The sequence below is a fragment of the Canis lupus genome, chromosome 16 (assembly GCF_003254725.2).
Source record: "Canis lupus dingo isolate Sandy chromosome 16, ASM325472v2, whole genome shotgun sequence".
Lineage (NCBI taxonomy): Eukaryota > Metazoa > Chordata > Mammalia > Carnivora > Canidae > Canis > Canis lupus.
Window position 1 is genome coordinate 59,173,255 of NC_064258.1, and position 18,356 is coordinate 59,191,610.

Below are 18,356 nucleotides of genomic sequence, written 5' to 3' on the forward strand. Positions count from 1 at the left end.
CTGTATGAGGGCCACTTCTCTCAGTTAAAGGAAAGCATCCAGTTAAGTATCCAACGTCCTTTCAGAGTAGAGGAAGGACTCATTTATTGGAAAACCCATGAGCTTATCTAAATTTATTTTGAGATGGAGGCAAATGCCTGCAGGATGGATGCGGAGGTGGATTTCTTCCTGAGGCTGTTGAGTTTTTGCTCCCTACAGCTTCAGATGCATTGGCTTCATGGACACTACCAAGATGACCTGAATCACATCTGTGTCTCTTGGCCATTGTGTAGTTATTTCTTTCAGAGATAGTATAAGCTCAGGCTAGGGCCTGGGAGAGATTTCAAGTAGGGCCTGGGAGAGATTTCAAGGCTAATAAAGCATGAGGTATTCCCCCAGGGACTCTTGTTCCTGATACTTGCCCTGTCTGGGTGGCCTGTTTGCCCAGTCCTCACGTCTTCTGGACTTGTATGTTTTAGATTAGTATTTCTCAAATGAAACCTATAAGGAGGGAGTAAAAGAACTAGGTTCCTCATCCAAGAGAGAGCAGAGGATGAAGGACAGGAAGCCAAAGTTGTGCATCTATGGGGGGAGAAACTCTGGGCCTGAAGGGCATGGGGCACCTTCTGTGGCTTTCAGAACAGCAGTTGGAAGACACCATTGTGGACAAACCTGGCTATCTTCAATTCCTGGAACAAACCATCGACTTTGAAACCAACAGGGTTTTCTGAGAAGTGTAGGGGGGTTTGATTCAGAACACATACATTCGTTTTGGGAACAAATAAACAGTAAATGAATTCTGTGGATCTCTCTTTCTCTGGCTGTAACCTTTTTTTACCTTTTCACTAAAGGCAAAACTTTAGTGTTGCTTTCCCATAGCCGTTCAGATTTATTTATTAACTCATTGTGCCGCGATTGTTTGACGAAGTATCTCTGCCCCCAGCAGCTCATCAGTGCATCCTTATGACTTGCACAGCTGCTCAGAGCCTGAAAGGCTGACCGTAAGCGATTGTGGGCTAGACAGAATGAAGGCCAGTAGAAGCGGGTGAAGAGCAGACACATTGCTGTGCTCGCATTATTTCTCAGTCCTATTCTACTGACAGATTGACATCCATGGCCTCAGGAAAGTGGCTTTTCTTTATTCATTTGTTCAACATATATTTATTGAGTGCCTATGGTGTGCCAGACACTTTTTAAGGCACTGGGGGTATTTATGTCCAGGGTTGGGACTTGAGTCTAATATTCTAAAGATGTTGAAGGACATTAGAAGTGCTCCGGATAATTTTCCTCTCATTTCTTTCCTTGGATCAAATGTAATTTTTTCCCCTTTTATCCAAAGTTAGGAAATAACAGCAAATCATTTTAATGTAGTTTTCAGGAAACGTCTTAGCATTTTTCTCCAGAAACCACTGGAAGAACTAATTTTATTTATGGGAAGTAAACAATTTTTTAATGGGTAAAATAGATAAATAAATAAATAAATAAATAATAAATAAATGGTAAATAAATACAGTACATAGAAAGGGGAAGAGAGCAAAATGAAAGACGAGATGGAGAGATCCACATATGATAAGGATATTGTACTATTTACAAAGTTAACTAAAAAGTGTATGGGGGATTGAATTATAGGCTCATGAATTCAGATGTATAAAATGTAATTTTATTTATACCACAATTATTTTTTTCCAAATCTCCATTTTGTCTGAGTCAGAAAATTTTATATATTCATCCTTGAAGTTGTGAACATCAATGAATTGCCAGTTCATTAGGGTTCAAGTCATTTCCTTACTCCCTTCTCCCTGCTTTTACGGTGTTCGATTCCAGGGCTGCAGGAAAGGCCTACTCGGCAAAGGTGGGGAGGGCACAACGACTTGTCCGCCTCCTCCATGCCCCAGGGATTACCACTACTGGCTCCCCCAAGGCTCTGGCAGGACACATACCCTCCTTCTGGCTGAGGAATGACCTCTAGAACTATGGCTTCCGCAGCCAGCCTGCAAGGGTGTGAGCCCTGGGGGTGCGCCCTGAATCCAGGGGCCCCACCTCTCAGGCCTAGCTAAGCTGGCCACACTGCCACACTTCCCTGGAGAGGCTGTGCCATAAAACCCAGAGAGTCCTCTGTGAGGTCGCAGCTGGACCATGAGAACACACCTGGGATGACTCTGGGGTCCCCACAGGCCATAGGGAAGGGTCCTGTCTTCTTCCAACCCCTCACCCCAACTTCTTGGTCCAGTGCATGGTCCACCCATGACACAGCCTCCTTTCACGTCTCCCCTAGCACTTCCTGTTGTGCTTCACCGCTACAGCTTGGAGTTCTGTTTTAAACAAAGAGGCAGGCTCCCTATCTGTCATCTCCATCTATTGATGTATCTATTGATTTAGAAAACTCTAAATGGAGAAATTGGTTACCTCAGTAGATTCAATAGATGTCAACCAGTATGGGTTGAGGAAAGATGCAGGATCAATCTAGATGGAACAGCTTCTTATAGCTCTGGGAATTCATGGACAGTTAGTTGTCACAACTAAGCCCGCATCTTATTTTGGATTCTGCTTTAAACTTTAAGTCACTTCGGGTGTTTGTTTGGTTTTTTTTTTTTTTAAGCTTTTTTTTTTTTTTTTAAATCAGATATAGTAATGATACCAATATTAAATAAGCACACAGCCATTATTTAGGGGAATTGAATCTGGAAAAAGTTCACGTTAAAACTGAGTCATATTTAGAAATAATTCATTCACCTCAAAAGACTCTTCAAATCGTGGTAGGTAAAGTCAAGTAGAAGGTGACAAATGTCTTTGGAATCAGAAAGTTGAGTGATGAGCTTTTTCAGAAGAGCTAAGCATTAGAGAAGTGAAACATATATTTTCCCTGTTCTATTTAAGACACAAAAGTATGCTACTTTAATTGCTTAGCTTAAATTTTGCCATTTAAGTATTTATTATCTGAGTACTGTGTATCTTGGTCTTACACGAAATCAGTTTTCTGTTGTTTCTTAACACTTTCCAACTACTAGCAATTGCCAAAGTTTGTACAACATAGTTAAAGTTTTCTAAATTTATCTGTCAGTGGGAAGGTATTAATAACTTTTTTTCTGGAATTTTCTTCTAAGTCTTCTCCGGAAAACTTAGATTAGATTGAGACCTTGAAAATGTTAACTTTTATTAACTTTTGCATCTTTGATACCTAGAGTGAAGTAGCACGTAGTACATGTTCAATAGAAATGTATTAAAAGAGTGACAAAATATGTGAAAAATGAGATTTTGCTAAATAGAAAGAAGTAAAGATGGAGCCAAACATAGAGAAATAACAGTTGCTTTCATAACAGAATTTTTAGATTTATTTCATTTATTCAATGCGGCTCCATAGGTTTAAACAAACACCAATGAGCAGAGTCTATAGAAAATGTACGGCTGTTTAAAATAATACAATGAAAATGAGAATTAGGTCTATATTTTGGTTATCACACTTTCTAATTTCAGAATAATATGTGTTATGTACTTACAATACAGTGTTTCTCAAAATTAGTTCCATAAAGTTATAGTTGCTCTGGATAGTTGGTGAAAGGGGCATCCTGGATATATGAGCTTGGAAATTTTTACCTACTTGCACATTCTCTTGAATAAGAAAAATATATTTTTTGCTTATTTAATTTTTTAAAAGATTTTATTTATTTATTCATGAGAGACACAGAAAGAGAGAGAGGCAGAGACAGGCAGAGGGAGAAGCAGGCTCCATGCAGGGAGCCCGATGTGGAACTCGATCCCAGGTCTCCAGGATCACACCCTGGGCCGAAGGCGGTGCTAAACCGCTGGGCCACCAGGGCTGCCCATGCTTATTTAACTTGATATGCTCAGAAGCCTCTTTAGAAAAGAAAGATGGTAACTCTTGTTTAATCCAGAATTTGTCAAGTTGTTCTGATCCTGACTTGTTGATTTTTGCAGACGTGCATGACCATCCCCAGAGTGTTGTTTAGAAGTGTGGGAAATTCTGACATAATAACACTTGAGTAATATTCACTCTAAGATGATAGATGACATGTTTTCGATAAGCAGGAATGGAATTCATTAGTTTATTTTTCCCTCGCTCTTTCATCTGTTATTAACTGTTGAATTCCCTTTTTTTTGTCAATATCCACCTGAGGGTCTATCAAATGAAAAACATACGGAGAATTCCCTGGTGAAGCAATAGGCTCATCCGATACTAGAACAACACTGCACTCAGCTCCACGCCAGACAGGTGGCTCAGAGGAAGTTATGGGGTGTGTTCAGACCACGGGGGCCTCGCGCCCTTGTTATGCACCTATTGAATAGTTGTTCTGCAACAACATCTTGTTAGGCTTTCAACCTTAGAGCTTCGGGTTCACAGATGTAGCTCTGGAGACAAAACAATGTGTCAACCAACTTTAGGTTGGATGCATTGCTTTTTTTTTTTTTTATTCTAAAATAAATGATTCTTTTCTTGTAAGATATATTTCCGAAATATCACATCCCTGGCCTCCTGAATATAATGTTTGTGATAGTAACATGGATTCTTTACTGAGACATTTTCTCGCCTCCTCCTCTTCCTTGTGAGGATTTTTAGTTTATTTTATTGTGATGAAACACATGAGGTCTATCATCTTAGCCAATGATAAGTACACGTTACTGTTGCCTCGAGGCTCGATGTTGTACATCTGATCTTACTTAAGAAAGCCTTCATGCCAGTGGATTAATAACACCCCACCTTGACTGCCCAAGCCCCTCGTGAGTTTGATTATTTTAATTTAGGTCCTTTATGTAAGTGGTGCCACGCAGTACTTGCCTTTCTACGTACTCAGATGTTTTCTTAACCTGGACTGTTTCAATCCTTGTTTCTGTAGATATTCATTCACAGGGATGACTGCAATGTTGTTTTATTTTTAGGGCAGTACAATTGCTTCTCACACATATTCTCACCTAGGCTACGGTATCAAGTCAGGTCACCTTTGTCATTTTGTCTATTATAGAGATAAGAAATTAAAGTCCATAGATTTATTTAGCTATGGAGTTGGCACAACAGAAATTTGAACCCAAGTCTTCAGACTAACCTGTACTAAATTACAGGGCTATATCTACGAATAATCTCAAGTGGATTGCTTGAAGTATGATAATGATTGGATGGCATAATACACCAACCGCACAGGCTGATTTTTTTTTTTTAAGAAGATTTCCGAGATTAATTTGTTTTTTTGTTTTGTTTTGTTTTTGTTTATCAATTGCTTAGGGTTGGTGCAAATGTGCAGTTCTCCTGTGAGGACAATTATGTGCTCCAGGGATCCAAGAGCATAACCTGTCAGAGAGTCACAGAGACACTGGCTGCGTGGAGCGACCATCGGCCCATTTGCCGAGGTAAGGTGCATGCCATGATGTCGTCACCCCGGTTCTGTCTTCCATCACGGTTGGCATGTTTTGTGAATGCACAGTGAGAGTGAAGTGCAAAGCAACACTGTGTGTGCTGTGTACAGACAAAGCAGAACAAGGAGGGTAAGGATGCACATTTCCCTAGTGAGGTGGGTGGGAAAGAAATAGGTCTTTGAAATTGGTTAGGAAGCAAGCATTTCCCAGGATATTAGTGGTTTTTAAATTTCAGGAACCAGGTGAGCAAATCTAATCATTCAAATGCATGCATACACACTTACTCAGTACAACTTGGCACTCATCTATATATATACACAGTTTGCATATTATGAAAATAGGTTACATAACCGGATTCTTTGGCAAGTTTTATGCACGCCCCTGCAAATCTAAAAATGCTCACCTTTCAATGGCAGTGAGGTTAATTCTTGGGTTTTGATGATACCAGTGATAAAGGGAGTTTGTTAGCAATATCCTGAGTTAATATTTCACTGATAAATGGTCTTAAACTAATGTCTGACGTAGTAGAACACAATAATGTATCATCATCTCCTTCTTTAAAGCTGTCAAAGTGTTGATTTGTCACTGCCAGGAAGTATATGAACAGTCCTACCAGAATTATACAAACCACAGTAAAACCAACAGAAAACTGGTTTTAATATGGAAAATTAATAAAATCTGAAGGAAAACTAGGTTTTTTTTCCCCATAAAAAATTATGCCATAAAATAATTTATGCAAATCGGCACTTTTAAAGGAAGGAGGGAACAAAAGCACAAAGTTGACCAAGGAATAAAAAGGGAAGTTACATAGAAGAATATCTTATACCTCCTTATAGCCTTTTTAGGATTCGTATTTTATGAATTTTAAACAATGTCAGATATATCCTGTGAAATCAAGTAGTTAGCAGACACGTTGCTAGCTTATCTAAGATAAAAGACTGTGTTGCAGGATTTGCTCTGTTGTACCCTTTACCTATAACTGCTTGAAGTTTTGTAACCTGTGGGAAGTGCACCATTGTGGCATGTGCATGACCCTGAGGACAGAGCGTGTCCTGGCCTCAGGACGCTCCTTCCCACGCTTCTTACAGGTGCACCTAAGACCAATCTCTCTGGTCTAGGGAATGTGAACGCTGCGCCCTTCTGTACTTTGTCTCTAGGCTCCTTTGTCTAATACTAAAGTGACAGTACCTGGCTTGCAAAGGAATGACCACAAGAGTCATGTTCCTACCAGGGGATGGTAATGTTTAATGTTCTTAGAAATAAATGAGGACTAATTCACCTGTATCATTTTTTTTCCCCTAAGGGGGGAAAATGCTTTTATTCTTTAACGTTTTCCTTGCTCTTCTATACCAGAAACATGTCATTATTTTAAAAGCCCAAACTAAGCAAAACTAGGAAATATGCACTCATTTTAAATTGATATTTTGGAGCAACATAAAGGAAATATGCAGTGTAGACTATTATTTGATTCTTATTTCTTAATCCATAACTTTTTCTTTGTTTGCCCCAAATCTAAGCTCAAAACGCTCTGTCAGGAATCTGCCGCACCCCCACCCCAATGAATACAACCTGAATTGGTATCACTCAGAGGCTCTCACCTCCTAGCAGACGGGGCCCCCCCGACCTGGGCTGCGGGCTGGGGGAAGCCTTCTCCATCCTCCATCTCCAAACACCTCACGCTCAGAGGTAATTGCGTGGGGAGCCTTTTAACTTCCTGTCCCTACAGATTCTCACATCCTACTGAAAGGTATGTTAGAAGAGAAAGGCTCTCCTGCGGGATCCTTGTTGTGTAGTGCCCCTGGCTTGTTTCCCGTGAGAGACCCATCGCTCTCCAATACCCACCGCTCTCATACCCAGAAGGGAAGAGTATGCACCTCTATCGTCCCCTCTTTTCTCCTCCCAGCTGACGACTCAATGGTTTTTCCTTAATTTTTTGTGGAGTAATCCTTTAGTGCTTGTTCAATTGAGTTCTTGTCCAGTTAGTTTTTAACTTTCTGAAATCATGCGCGATAGTCGCTGGAAGTAATTCCTAAGAAGCCATTTCCATGAAGGATGTATGTTATCAAACTTGTATACCTTAACCAGAACAGAATGTGTCCAGGGGACAATAACAAATATTTGTTTTAAAACTTAACATTTTATTTTTTTTTTAGTTTTTTATTTATTTATGATAGTCACACACAGAGAGAGAGAGAGGCAGAGACACAGGCAGAGGGAGAAGCAGGCTCCGTGCACCGGGAGCCCGATGTGGGATTCGATCCCAGGTCTCCAGGATCGCGCCCTGGGCCAAAGGCAGGCACCAAACCGCTGCACGACCCAGTGATCCCAAAACTTAACATTTTAAAGAAATACCTATTTTAGTACACTTGGAGTGTAAAATATTAAACAAAAAAAATTAAATAGAAGGTCTTGAAATGTTGTAAAGAGGAGAATTTGAGATACACTATTTAGAATTAGGTGATAAAGGTTAGGTGACAAAAATAACTCAAAAGCGGGATCCCTGGGTGGCGCAGCGGTTTGGCGCCTGCCTTTGGCCCAGGGCGCGATCCTGGAGACCCGGGATCGAATCCCACATCGGGCTCCCGGTGCATGGAGCCTGCTTCTCCCTCTGCCTGTGTCTCTGCCTCTCTCTCTCTCTCTCTATGTGACTATCATAAATAAATAAAATTAAAAAAAAAAAATAACTCAAAAGGAGCTTGAACCAAATGGAAATGTGATCATCTCTCGTGAAGAAGGTAGGAGTCAGGCAGGACAGGACCAGAATAGAGCTGTCCCAGGGATGGACGCAGCCTCAAGACTCACCTTGTCAGCCCGGCGGCCGCAGGCCAAGGTGCTGTCCAATATCCCAGGTACCAGGATGCAGGGGGTTAGAGGAATGTAGGGAGAGGCCAGCAGGGGTGTCCTAAGGATGGGGCCCGGGAAACATCACGTGCATTTCTGCTCGGTACCACCGGTCAAATTCCAGCCAAATATTCTAACCTGGTTGTGAGACTTTGAAATATAATTTTGAGTCCAGGCAGCCAAATATACAGCAAATGATTCTATTTCCATGGAAGAAAAAGGGGAAATAGATATTAAGGGAAATAGCAGTCTCTGCAAAGGGGGTACACTTCCTCAAGATGAGGAGGAAGAATGACTCCCTGAAGAGATACAACATTTTCTTTTCTTCTTTCTTTCTTTCTTTCTTTCTTTCCTTTCTTTCTTTCTTTCTTTCGTGCTTTCTTCTCTTGCTTTCTGTCTTTCTTCTTTCTTTCTCTTTCTTTCTTTCTTTTTTCTGTCTTTCTTCTTTCTTTCTTCCTTTCTTTTCTTCTTTCTTGCTTCTTTCTTTTTCTTTCTTTCTTTCTCTTTCTTTCTTTCCGTCTTTCTTCCCTTTCCCTTTGCCTTTCCCTTTCCCCTCCCCCTCCCCCTCCCTTCCCTTCCCCTTTCCCTTTCCCTTTCCCTTCCCCTTTCCCTTTCCCTTTTCTTCTTCCCTATATCACCTGCAGCTTGCCATGAGTGAGAGGGTAGCTGGTGATCATTCAGCCTTCTCTCTTATCTGTTGGCGGCATATTTTGTTCACTGCTGAGCTTTAGCTATAAGCAATATGGATAAAAAAAAAGCTAGAGTGGTATGTACAGGAGTACCCCAGTCTCTGACTGAAAAAGAGTTATCTGTGAGCATCATGGTTAAATAAGAAACCTGCCCATTCCCCTTCTCCACCCTGTACTCACCTCCTAGCCACATGGTCCTCAAGCAAGAGGATTGGCTTCCTTGTACAAAGCCAGCAGGAACATACATTCCTCTAGTCTGGGAAGCAGAGCCTTATACCACATCAGCAATCACCATGTGTCATGACGTAATCAATGACTCACACAGCTGAATGGCCAAATGCATGAGTGCATTTGTGGGCTGACCCTATGGAGGATTGCTTAGAGGCGCCTCTAGATTTGTGCTCTCCACTAGACATAAAATGCAAGCCATATATGTAATTAAAAAATATCTTTAAAAAAATCTAGTAGCCAGATTAAAAACCAGTAAAAAAGCAAAAGTGAAACAGGTGAAACTAATTTTAATAACATTTTATTTCACACAATATTCCCCAATTATCTTTTTTAACCTATAGTCAATTTAAAGGAAAAAAAAATAACCTTTCTCTCTTTTTTTATGCTATTTCTTGGAAATCCAGTGTATTTTAAACTCATAGCGCATCTCAGCTTGGACTAGCCATGTCTCACATGCCCAGTAGGTACACTGGCCAGTGCTCACTGTGGACATCACGGCTCCAGCTCCTGAGCACAGTGAGTGGGAAAGGAATAACACCCTTGTAGATATGAAGAGAAGAAGTGAGTTCACTGGGTCATGCCCTGTGTCCTGGGTGGCACCACAATATACTCTCTTCCATTACAATTTATATGTTTTTCAGGCTGGCAGTATTTAGGAACTCTGGGTCTGTCATCATTCTCTCCCTTAAATTTGGCTTCTATTTGCTTCTAATGATGGCTGCTTCATCAATTACAGAAGAGCTGAAAAAAAAAATTAAGCAGAGATTTAAAAAAAAATTAAAGGGGATCCCTGGGTGGCTCAGCGGGTTAGCACCTGCCTTTGGCCCAGAGCCTGATCCTGGAGACCTGGGATCAAGTCCCACGTTGGACTCCCTGCATGGAGCCTGCTTCTCCCTCTGCCTGGGTCTCTGCCTCTCTCTCTCTCTCTCTCTCTCTTTGTGTGTGTGTCTCATGAAAAAATAAATTAAAATCTTTATAATAAAAAAAATTAAAAAATTAAAGGGGAGGTTTTATACCTATTTCTATAAAAAGGATAGCTTGTGATATATCTAAAATGTAGTGGGAGACAGATCCCATGAACCTTAATGATTTTTCAAATACTACCCAAAACAGTGAGATTACTTACTATCGATGGGTCCCAAATGCCAAGTGCAATTTTCTGAGTTCATTTTCCAGTCTGTGCTATCACCATAATAAATAGCATGTAAGAAGAGAACATGATGGTTTGGGTTTTCCTGATTCATTCCGAGCCTTTAAGGGAGCCCTCATTGATCATCTCAGCCAACGTGTCCTAAATTCAACCATCTATCGAATGCAGTAAAATGCCCCTGGTCTGAGCTTTGCACCCATTATGAGATTTCAGATAGGTGAGTTAAGAAGTGATTCTCAAGGTTCCCATCTTCATGAAGGGTCTCTAACTCTTCGGTAATCACCATGGCTTCTCCACGAAAGGACTATCTGATGGAAACGTCTGATAAATTGCAGCAAGTCAGAAGTGATCTTTCCTATCTGGACACTGGTGTGGTTAGCCAACGCTTACATTAGCTAATTAGCTTCGAGGATGGGGACAACCTTACCTTTTCCTCCTGTTACCAAATAGGCGAACGGCTGTCATAGCTTGGTAATTATACAAGAAGGTTTGTTTGAAATTCCGTTTGCTTCATTTAGGGATATAAAAACAACTATAATAATTTTTCATGGGATAAAATATTATGAGCTGTTTAAAACTATGTAAAGTCTCTTTGGCAGTAGATTTTTAAAGTCAGCAAACAAACACAGGAAGAGGACAGAGTTCTATTGTTTAAGTAAAATGTTTCAGCTTGGCATTTCATTCCATCGATATTTACAGGGGCTTAGTTGAGAGAACTTCCTTTAATGCTAATGCACTCTGATCCGGGGAATTAATACTTTTAGTTGCTCACTGAGTTGAAAGAGCATGTAAAAAAAAAAAGTGAAGTATTTGCAGTTGTAACCGTGGTTACATGGAAGCCAATTAGAGCCCAGGGGGTCATGGGATAAAGCTATTACCTTGATATTCTGGGTTCGATTAGCTAATAATTACCCTCCATGTATTAAGTTGTCATTTACCAAGAACTTTTACCATTTATTCCTTCCTGCCCATATTCTCTGTGCATGCAGAAATGACCTCGTAAGTAGTAGTCAAAAGGCCACTTATACCCGAGGGAGGACTCTTCGTTCTTCCAGATTAAATTTTAAGTCCATTTTAAGGTGATATTTTGTTTACTGATTATTCTACCAGATAGCTGTGACCTCAGAGGTTTAAAGAGACATACAGACTTTGAACTTTTTTTGGAATTCCAGTGGATTTGGAAAAGTTTCTCTTGTTGCTTCTAGACTCCCCAGGTTTTATACTTTTTAGTAGAAGACCACTTAGGTGAAAGATACATTTTCTCCTTTCTTATTAGGTTTTTGGAAATAATAAAGCTGTGCATTTTTATAGTACTCTCAAATTCTGTTGACATAGAATGACTTGAACACTAATGTTGATTTGATTTCCTAGAATATAAGGAAAGTCTGACCTAACTTGCTCTCATGGGTTGTCCTTCTATGTGGGACACTTGCCCCAGGTGTCCGTGTGGCTGTCCGTCCTGCACAGGATGTTTCTTCAAACATCATGTCTTCCAGAATCATTCCATGACCACCAGATTCCTGAGTAAGCCCTTTGCAGATACTCCCCCAAACCTCACTCAGACCTTTCTAGAAAGCTGCTACGTCCTCCACATATTAGATTAGATGGTGCGTGTCTACTTGTTAATGGACTGAGAAGGAAGGATTTTGGTTTTGTTTTCTCTCTGCTACACAGCCCATGCTTGATACTGTGCCCTACTCACAATAAGTGTGCATTTGGGTAACACACAGCTGGAACATACTGGGCCACGTGCTAACTGCCTCCCTCGGTGTCCTTCCTTCAATCCTTAGAGCAATCACAGATGGAGTTATGATTATTACACCCATTAAACAAACTGAAGGGCGTTAGAATGAAATACATCAAGATTAGATGTCCAGTAACTGCATAAACCAGGCTTGGAACTCAGCTGTGATTAAGAAAAGCAACTCTTAACCTCTATGACATAATGTTCTCTGCTTTGGTTGACAATCAGGAAATAAATATAAAAGCTCTGGCTGATAAAAGTGCTTTCTCCTAAAAACATACAAGAAATAGAGTATCTAATGTATTACTAATGTGTTTGGAACATGCTTCAGATGTCCAGGTACCTTCTTAATTTAAATTTAGTCAATTAGAATATTTGTCTCTAATGAGCTTGATTAATTAAATAGCTACTATAGAACAGTACGGATTCCTGGAACTGGATTTACATAAATAGACAAATTATTACATCGTATTACATAAGATAAATTCTGTGAAGCAAATATGTTTTGTACTTAATAAATATTCATTGATTAAATAGATAAATGGCATATATTTGCATTCGAAATCAGTTTTTTTTCTCCCTGTCCACATCCCCTCTTGATATATTTTCAACTATCATTTTATGAATTCTCATTTAATTTAATTTTTTAAAAAAATTTTAAAAATATTTTATTTATTCATGAGACACACACACAGAGGCAGAGACACAGGCAGAGGGAGAAGCAGGCTCCATGCAGGGAGCCCGATGTGGGACTCCATCCCAGTTCTCTAGGATCATACCCTGGGCTTCAGGAGGTGCTAAACCACTGCGCCACTGGGGCTGCCCATTTAATTTTAAAAACATTAAACACATATAAGAAAAATTTGAGTTCCAAGTTTAGAGCACTGCCACATGAGTAATATTAGCTGTACATTAGGTCATGATGAGTACCAAAGACCATTTATTAAGCATTATTAAGCATTTAAGTGTGTATTCCTTTATATTAGGTGTTATACTTCCAGGAAAATGTTGACAAGGGAGAGACCTTAGCAGGAAGGAAAGTGGTGTTCAACTACAATACATATGAACATATACATTTCAACTATGGTAATGTATTTAAATCTTGCTGTAAAACCTAGCTTGACATTACAAGATTATCATTACTTCATTAGGTTGGCCAATGAAACACTATGATGACTACCTGAATGCCTGTTTAGTACAGAAGCAGGTGTTTGGGAGCAAGTCCCCCCACCTTGCCCCCAAGGGCGTCATGCAATTGCTCTGTCACCATCAGGACAGCTTTGCTAAGCTAACAGGTTTGCACTAGTCTGAAAAGTCACATGATCCTCCTAGGATGCACTGAGGAGTCAGCAGAGTCTAGAAGTGGAAAGAGACAGGCAGGGTGGCAAATCTTCAGGGTTCTAGCCACCTGAATCAGATTATAGCATGGTTTTATGAATGTCCACTACGTTGGTTGAGTTCCCATTCAGTTATAGCAGAAAAATCACTGGCAAAGCAGCACAGACGTGGTTTGCAGATAAATTGATGCTAATCATCCTCCTTTAGAAGGGTCTGCATGCCCGGGGGGGTCCCCTCAACTCCTCTGCCTCCTTCCTGCCCTGCAGTCTGGCTGCTTCCTCATCTTCTTAGGGAACAAGAACTTGGGGAGGAATTGGGGCTCAGATGCACCCTAACTGAACACTACCAGGGCTCTGCCATGTATGATGCCCACCCATCGGACACATTTCAGTGGAGCTTATAATCCTGGTTCCTCTCTTGTCCCTCAGGCTATTCTGTGTTCCTTTCTAGCTCCTCTTATTCTTCATGAAAATTAGGCTTTTAAAAGAAATGTGACATGCAGTGGATATGAAGGAAATTAGTCTTCAGGTGCTTGAAGCTGATGGGGAGGAAGTTATTGGGTGTGATGGAGCGAGCAGTGTGGCTTACTCGGCTCTATAATTCAGGGAACTGACCACTTTCTATAACCCCACCACAGAACCACAAAATAGAAAACAAAAAACAGGTCACAGACTGTCTGCAGGAGATTCAGCAGACAACGTCCAGTGTGCAATGGCAAGCACCATGTGCACCTGGATAAATAATACATAGAAATTGTGATAAATCAAAATACATCATTATTATTCAGTAAAGACTCTACACAGAGATGACTGAACTTTGAGTAGTTGCCAGTGCAAAATCTGAGAATTATCCTTGACTAGTAGCAGGGCCCTGATAATGAAAGCAACACTTAATGAATCATGATTGGTGTGATGACGATAGTATCATCATTTAATAAAGAAGCAGATGATGAGGATGGGAAGATTTAGAAGCACAAAGACTAAGGTCCTAGCTGTTTTTAACAGTTTCCTCAAGTGGAGGATTATAATTAAATAATTATAGTTAGATTGTGTTATTTGAGGCCGTTCTACTATTTAAAAACTACAAGTATTTATGGGGAAAATGATCAAATGTTAGGTGTTGTTCTAATCATCAAAAGAGGGGATATGCCCTGGATTTTCCCACATATTTCATTTCTGCTAATTATTTGATGGCTTGACTAAAAGTATGGGAAAGATAAAGTTAATGGATTAGAAAAAATACATCACAAAAATAGAGATACACTTCTAAGACAAAAAGAAAAAAAATTATAGATTAATCTGACAATTTCTGGTGAAAAATACTTCCAAAGAGACTGGACTCATCAGTCACTATGCGAAACCCAGTCCTAAATATGAACAAAACTGTGGGAAATGTACTCCTTTCCTACAAATATTTTACTAATGGTTATCTCACTAAACTATATAATCACTAAAAATCATATTTCCCCAAGCAATGGTGAGATGAATTTCATGGAGAGCTGGTAGGCAATTTGAATAAGTCAAGTTAAGGGTCAAGCTTCAAAGCAGACGCGTGGGACGCAAGGCCATTGGCGGGATGTCAGATTTGGTGAACCTTCCAGCAGAGTGACAGCTGGGGCTAATGACTGGATGGGCACAAATTGTCAGTGGGGTTGTAACAAATTAGTCCCTGACTGCACTCACTCACTCTTCAGATGTGTTTTTTTGAAGTTTGAAATACTTAGAATGGCACTTTGATACTATTAATTCAAAATTAAGTCAAAAAATATTTATCGAGTAACATGACATTATGTCTGTATCAGCTCTTCAGTTTGAAATTTAACAAAGAATGATCATGTGACATAAAGGTATTGTAACTCAACATTTATTAGTGTTAACTTCTAACGTTTCCCGATGAATGCTGTTAACAAGGAGCTTTAGGAAAATTTCACATTGGAAGCTCATAATCCTTTCTGAGAACATGTTCCTCAAACTAGATCCTTTGAATGCAGAGTTGGATGTTTTTGTTTGTATTCAGTTAGCTCCCTGTTGGAGGACCTTTCGAGCCAGGACCACCTACTGAATTTTGAAAGCCAGGCCATCTGTTATACGCTTTATTTAAGTAATCTTGTCCTACACATCTTACTTAAGAAACCTTGTCCATTTGCAAAGTCCATGCCGATATTGTAAACGTTGGTTACCCCCGTGTTTTTGTTAATTGATGTATGGCAGATTAATTTTTAGCTGATTATCTTCATTGTGAGTATCCTACAACTGAAAAGTTGTCTACTCTTCACATTTTTCTGCCAGCAACTGTGTAGACCCTGGATATGGGTGTTAACGATAAGAGAAGGATGCTTTTCCAAGGTCAAGAAATCCACAACCGTGTAGGAAAGATAGATCTGTCAGTTAATCATCATAATAAAGGCCTGTTATCAGGAATAGGTATGATTTGTGTTATATTCCTGGGGGTTGTTAGAAGGAGCTCAGTGAAATGGTTTCTCCTGATTCCCTCAGCTATACGATGGCTCCCAGAAGCCAGAGTCCTGTTCTCTTAATTTTGTGACTGAATCTCCCAAAACAATGCCCAACCTGTAGTGGGTGCTCAGCCAAGAAAAAGAACAAAGGTGAGATGGGTTCTGATTAGGATTCATTTTTTACTGGATGACAGTTTAATCAGTTTGTGTGATAGGAAATCTAAGGAAAACGAACTAGAGCTTCCCTTACATTAGTTCTTTCTTGTGAAATCCATTTCTCCTACTTTGTTCTCAAACCCAGTTCAAATTATTAATGTGAAGACTGGATTGCATTGCAAGCTGGCATTTGATTTCTAAACATTATCTATTGATTTGAAAAATAAATCTTTCTTAAGATGGAGGTCAGTTGAAATATTTGTTGTAGAGTAAAAACAGTCGTATTTGTTGGGTTATGTCATTTCTATAATGTGCTTAGTCTTTCAATTTAAGGTAGTTTCTCTTTTTTTTTTTTTTTTCCTTTTCTTTCCTTTTACAGTCACTGTGTCTATTTTCTTGCTTTAAATTGTCAACTATATTTGAAGTTCCTGTTTGCATTGTGCTGTAAAGAAATTTGCATAGTTGATTGCAGAATAGGATCTAAAGCTTGAAAGACACTTTGGAGATGATCTGTCCCGCTGTCCTCATTTACAGTGGAAAAGATGAAGTTGTCCTACATTGTAGGGCACAGTGGGGGTCCCTGGAGCTCCCTGAACTGTGTTCCCCCTCCATCTATGACATCCGTGTCTAGCCACATGTGTATGCAGACTCTCTTTGAGTCAGAGTAGGATTTGAGGTGGACCAATTTGATTTGACATTGGCCGGGGTGATTGACAGAATGAACGAGGTCATTTTGTGACCTCGGTAATGCCTTGGGTTCAGTTGCAGAGACCAAACAAGGGTCCTGAGGGCTAAGCAAACTTCCTTTACCAACTTGAGTTCATGAACCACTTTTTATCATCATTAATGAATACGTAGTTCAATCGTCCGTGTTTCTGTCTTCACCACACAGATAGAATGCTGCAGAAAGTAACACCACCTTTATGTATTTTTAGCTAGAACATGTGGATCAAATCTGCGGGGACCCAGTGGCATCATTACATCCCCTAATTACCCAGTTCAGTACGAAGACAACGCGCACTGTGTGTGGGTCATTACCACAACGGATCCAGACAAGGTAAGGCTTCCACCTTCCACCTCTGTGTAGCTGATGCAATCAATACTTTGACTCAGACAACAGTTTAAGATGGATAAGCCAGTACGTGTCATGCACCCGTACAGTTTGCTGTTTGAGATGACAAGCTCAAGCATTGTGTGTGTGTGTGTGTGTGTGTGTGTGTCTGTGTGTATCCACATTTATCAGAAGACCAGTCTAGGATTCAAATAGAAAGTAAGTTTTCTTCATTTGGTTGCCTCTTACTGGTTCTGGAGGTCTATGTTCTCTTTTGCCCCTCAGTTTTGTCGAAATATAATTGATGTATAATATTGTTTGACTTTAGGGTGTATAATGTAATTATTTGCTAAACGGTTAATGCATATTATCTCACGTAGTTACAGATTTATTGTGATAAGAACTTTTAAGATCTACTCTCTTGGCAACTCTTAAGGATATGGTATAGTAACTGTGCAGGCAAAATGAAATCAAGAAAGAGCCAAGAATGGGTCTGGTGGGGGATGGTGAAACTCTTACCAGAATGAACATATGTTCTAGCCCCTCCGGGGCCACCCTGCCCTACATCTGCGGTTCCCACACCATTATTAATAATGACCTTCTTTTATTCTCCAAATTGTTCCACTTTGGAATAATATAATTTCTCCCTACCTGGAACCAGGGAAAGGGCCTTACGAACCACTGTTGGTTTTATTTTGTTTGTTTGTTTTGTGTTTTGTTTTTTAATGGGAAGAGATAATGAGTTTGGTTTTAGACATAATGAGAGTGAGGTGCCTGCTGTATATTCATTCAAGTGGATATAACTGGTAGAGGTAAATTTGGAATTCACAAGTGTGTTGTTAGCTGCTGAGATCTGGGATATGCATGATATCATGCAGAGAAGCCAAATAGAGTCAAAGAGAGTCGTGCTGATGGCATATTTTTCTCTCTGTGTCAGTTGGAGAATGGAGTGGGCTTCCGCTGTAATGAATGATAGGGATTTTTGTAATTCTAAATGTCGGATAAAGGGCTTTAAAGTACTGAAGTCTTTTGCAAGGAAAAAACAGTAAACTTATGGTGTTCTGATAGGACAGGCAGTGGCTCCAAGCTAAAGCTTCAAGAAATTTGATTAACACCCTTATAGTATTTTCAAAATTCATTTAAATCCTGATCACATATGATTAATCATGAATATTTTTATACTACAGATATGTCTATATATTTGAGTTTCTTTCTTTCCCATACCTACTAGAATAAATGAAATCTCTATCTAAAAGGAAGCTTAGAGTTTCTATTGTCTGAACACCCTTTACCTGACAGGTGAGAAACTGAGATCCATGGAACGTAAAGTACTTGTTAAAGATTTCACAGCTATT

At 39.8% G+C, this 18,356-nt stretch overlaps 1 protein-coding gene across 1 annotated transcript in view; it reads left to right on the plus strand.

The window, feature by feature from the left end:
- CSMD1 (CUB and Sushi multiple domains 1) overlaps nt 1-18,356 on the plus strand; it is a 1,869,137-nt gene that overhangs the window by 1,335,116 nt on the left and 515,665 nt on the right. Inside the window, exons 9-10 of the mRNA XM_049095299.1 lie at nt 5,216-5,340; nt 16,886-17,007. Coding sequence (XP_048951256.1) covers nt 5,216-5,340; nt 16,886-17,007 — 247 coding nt within the window. The remainder of the gene's footprint in view (nt 1-5,215; nt 5,341-16,885; nt 17,008-18,356) is intronic.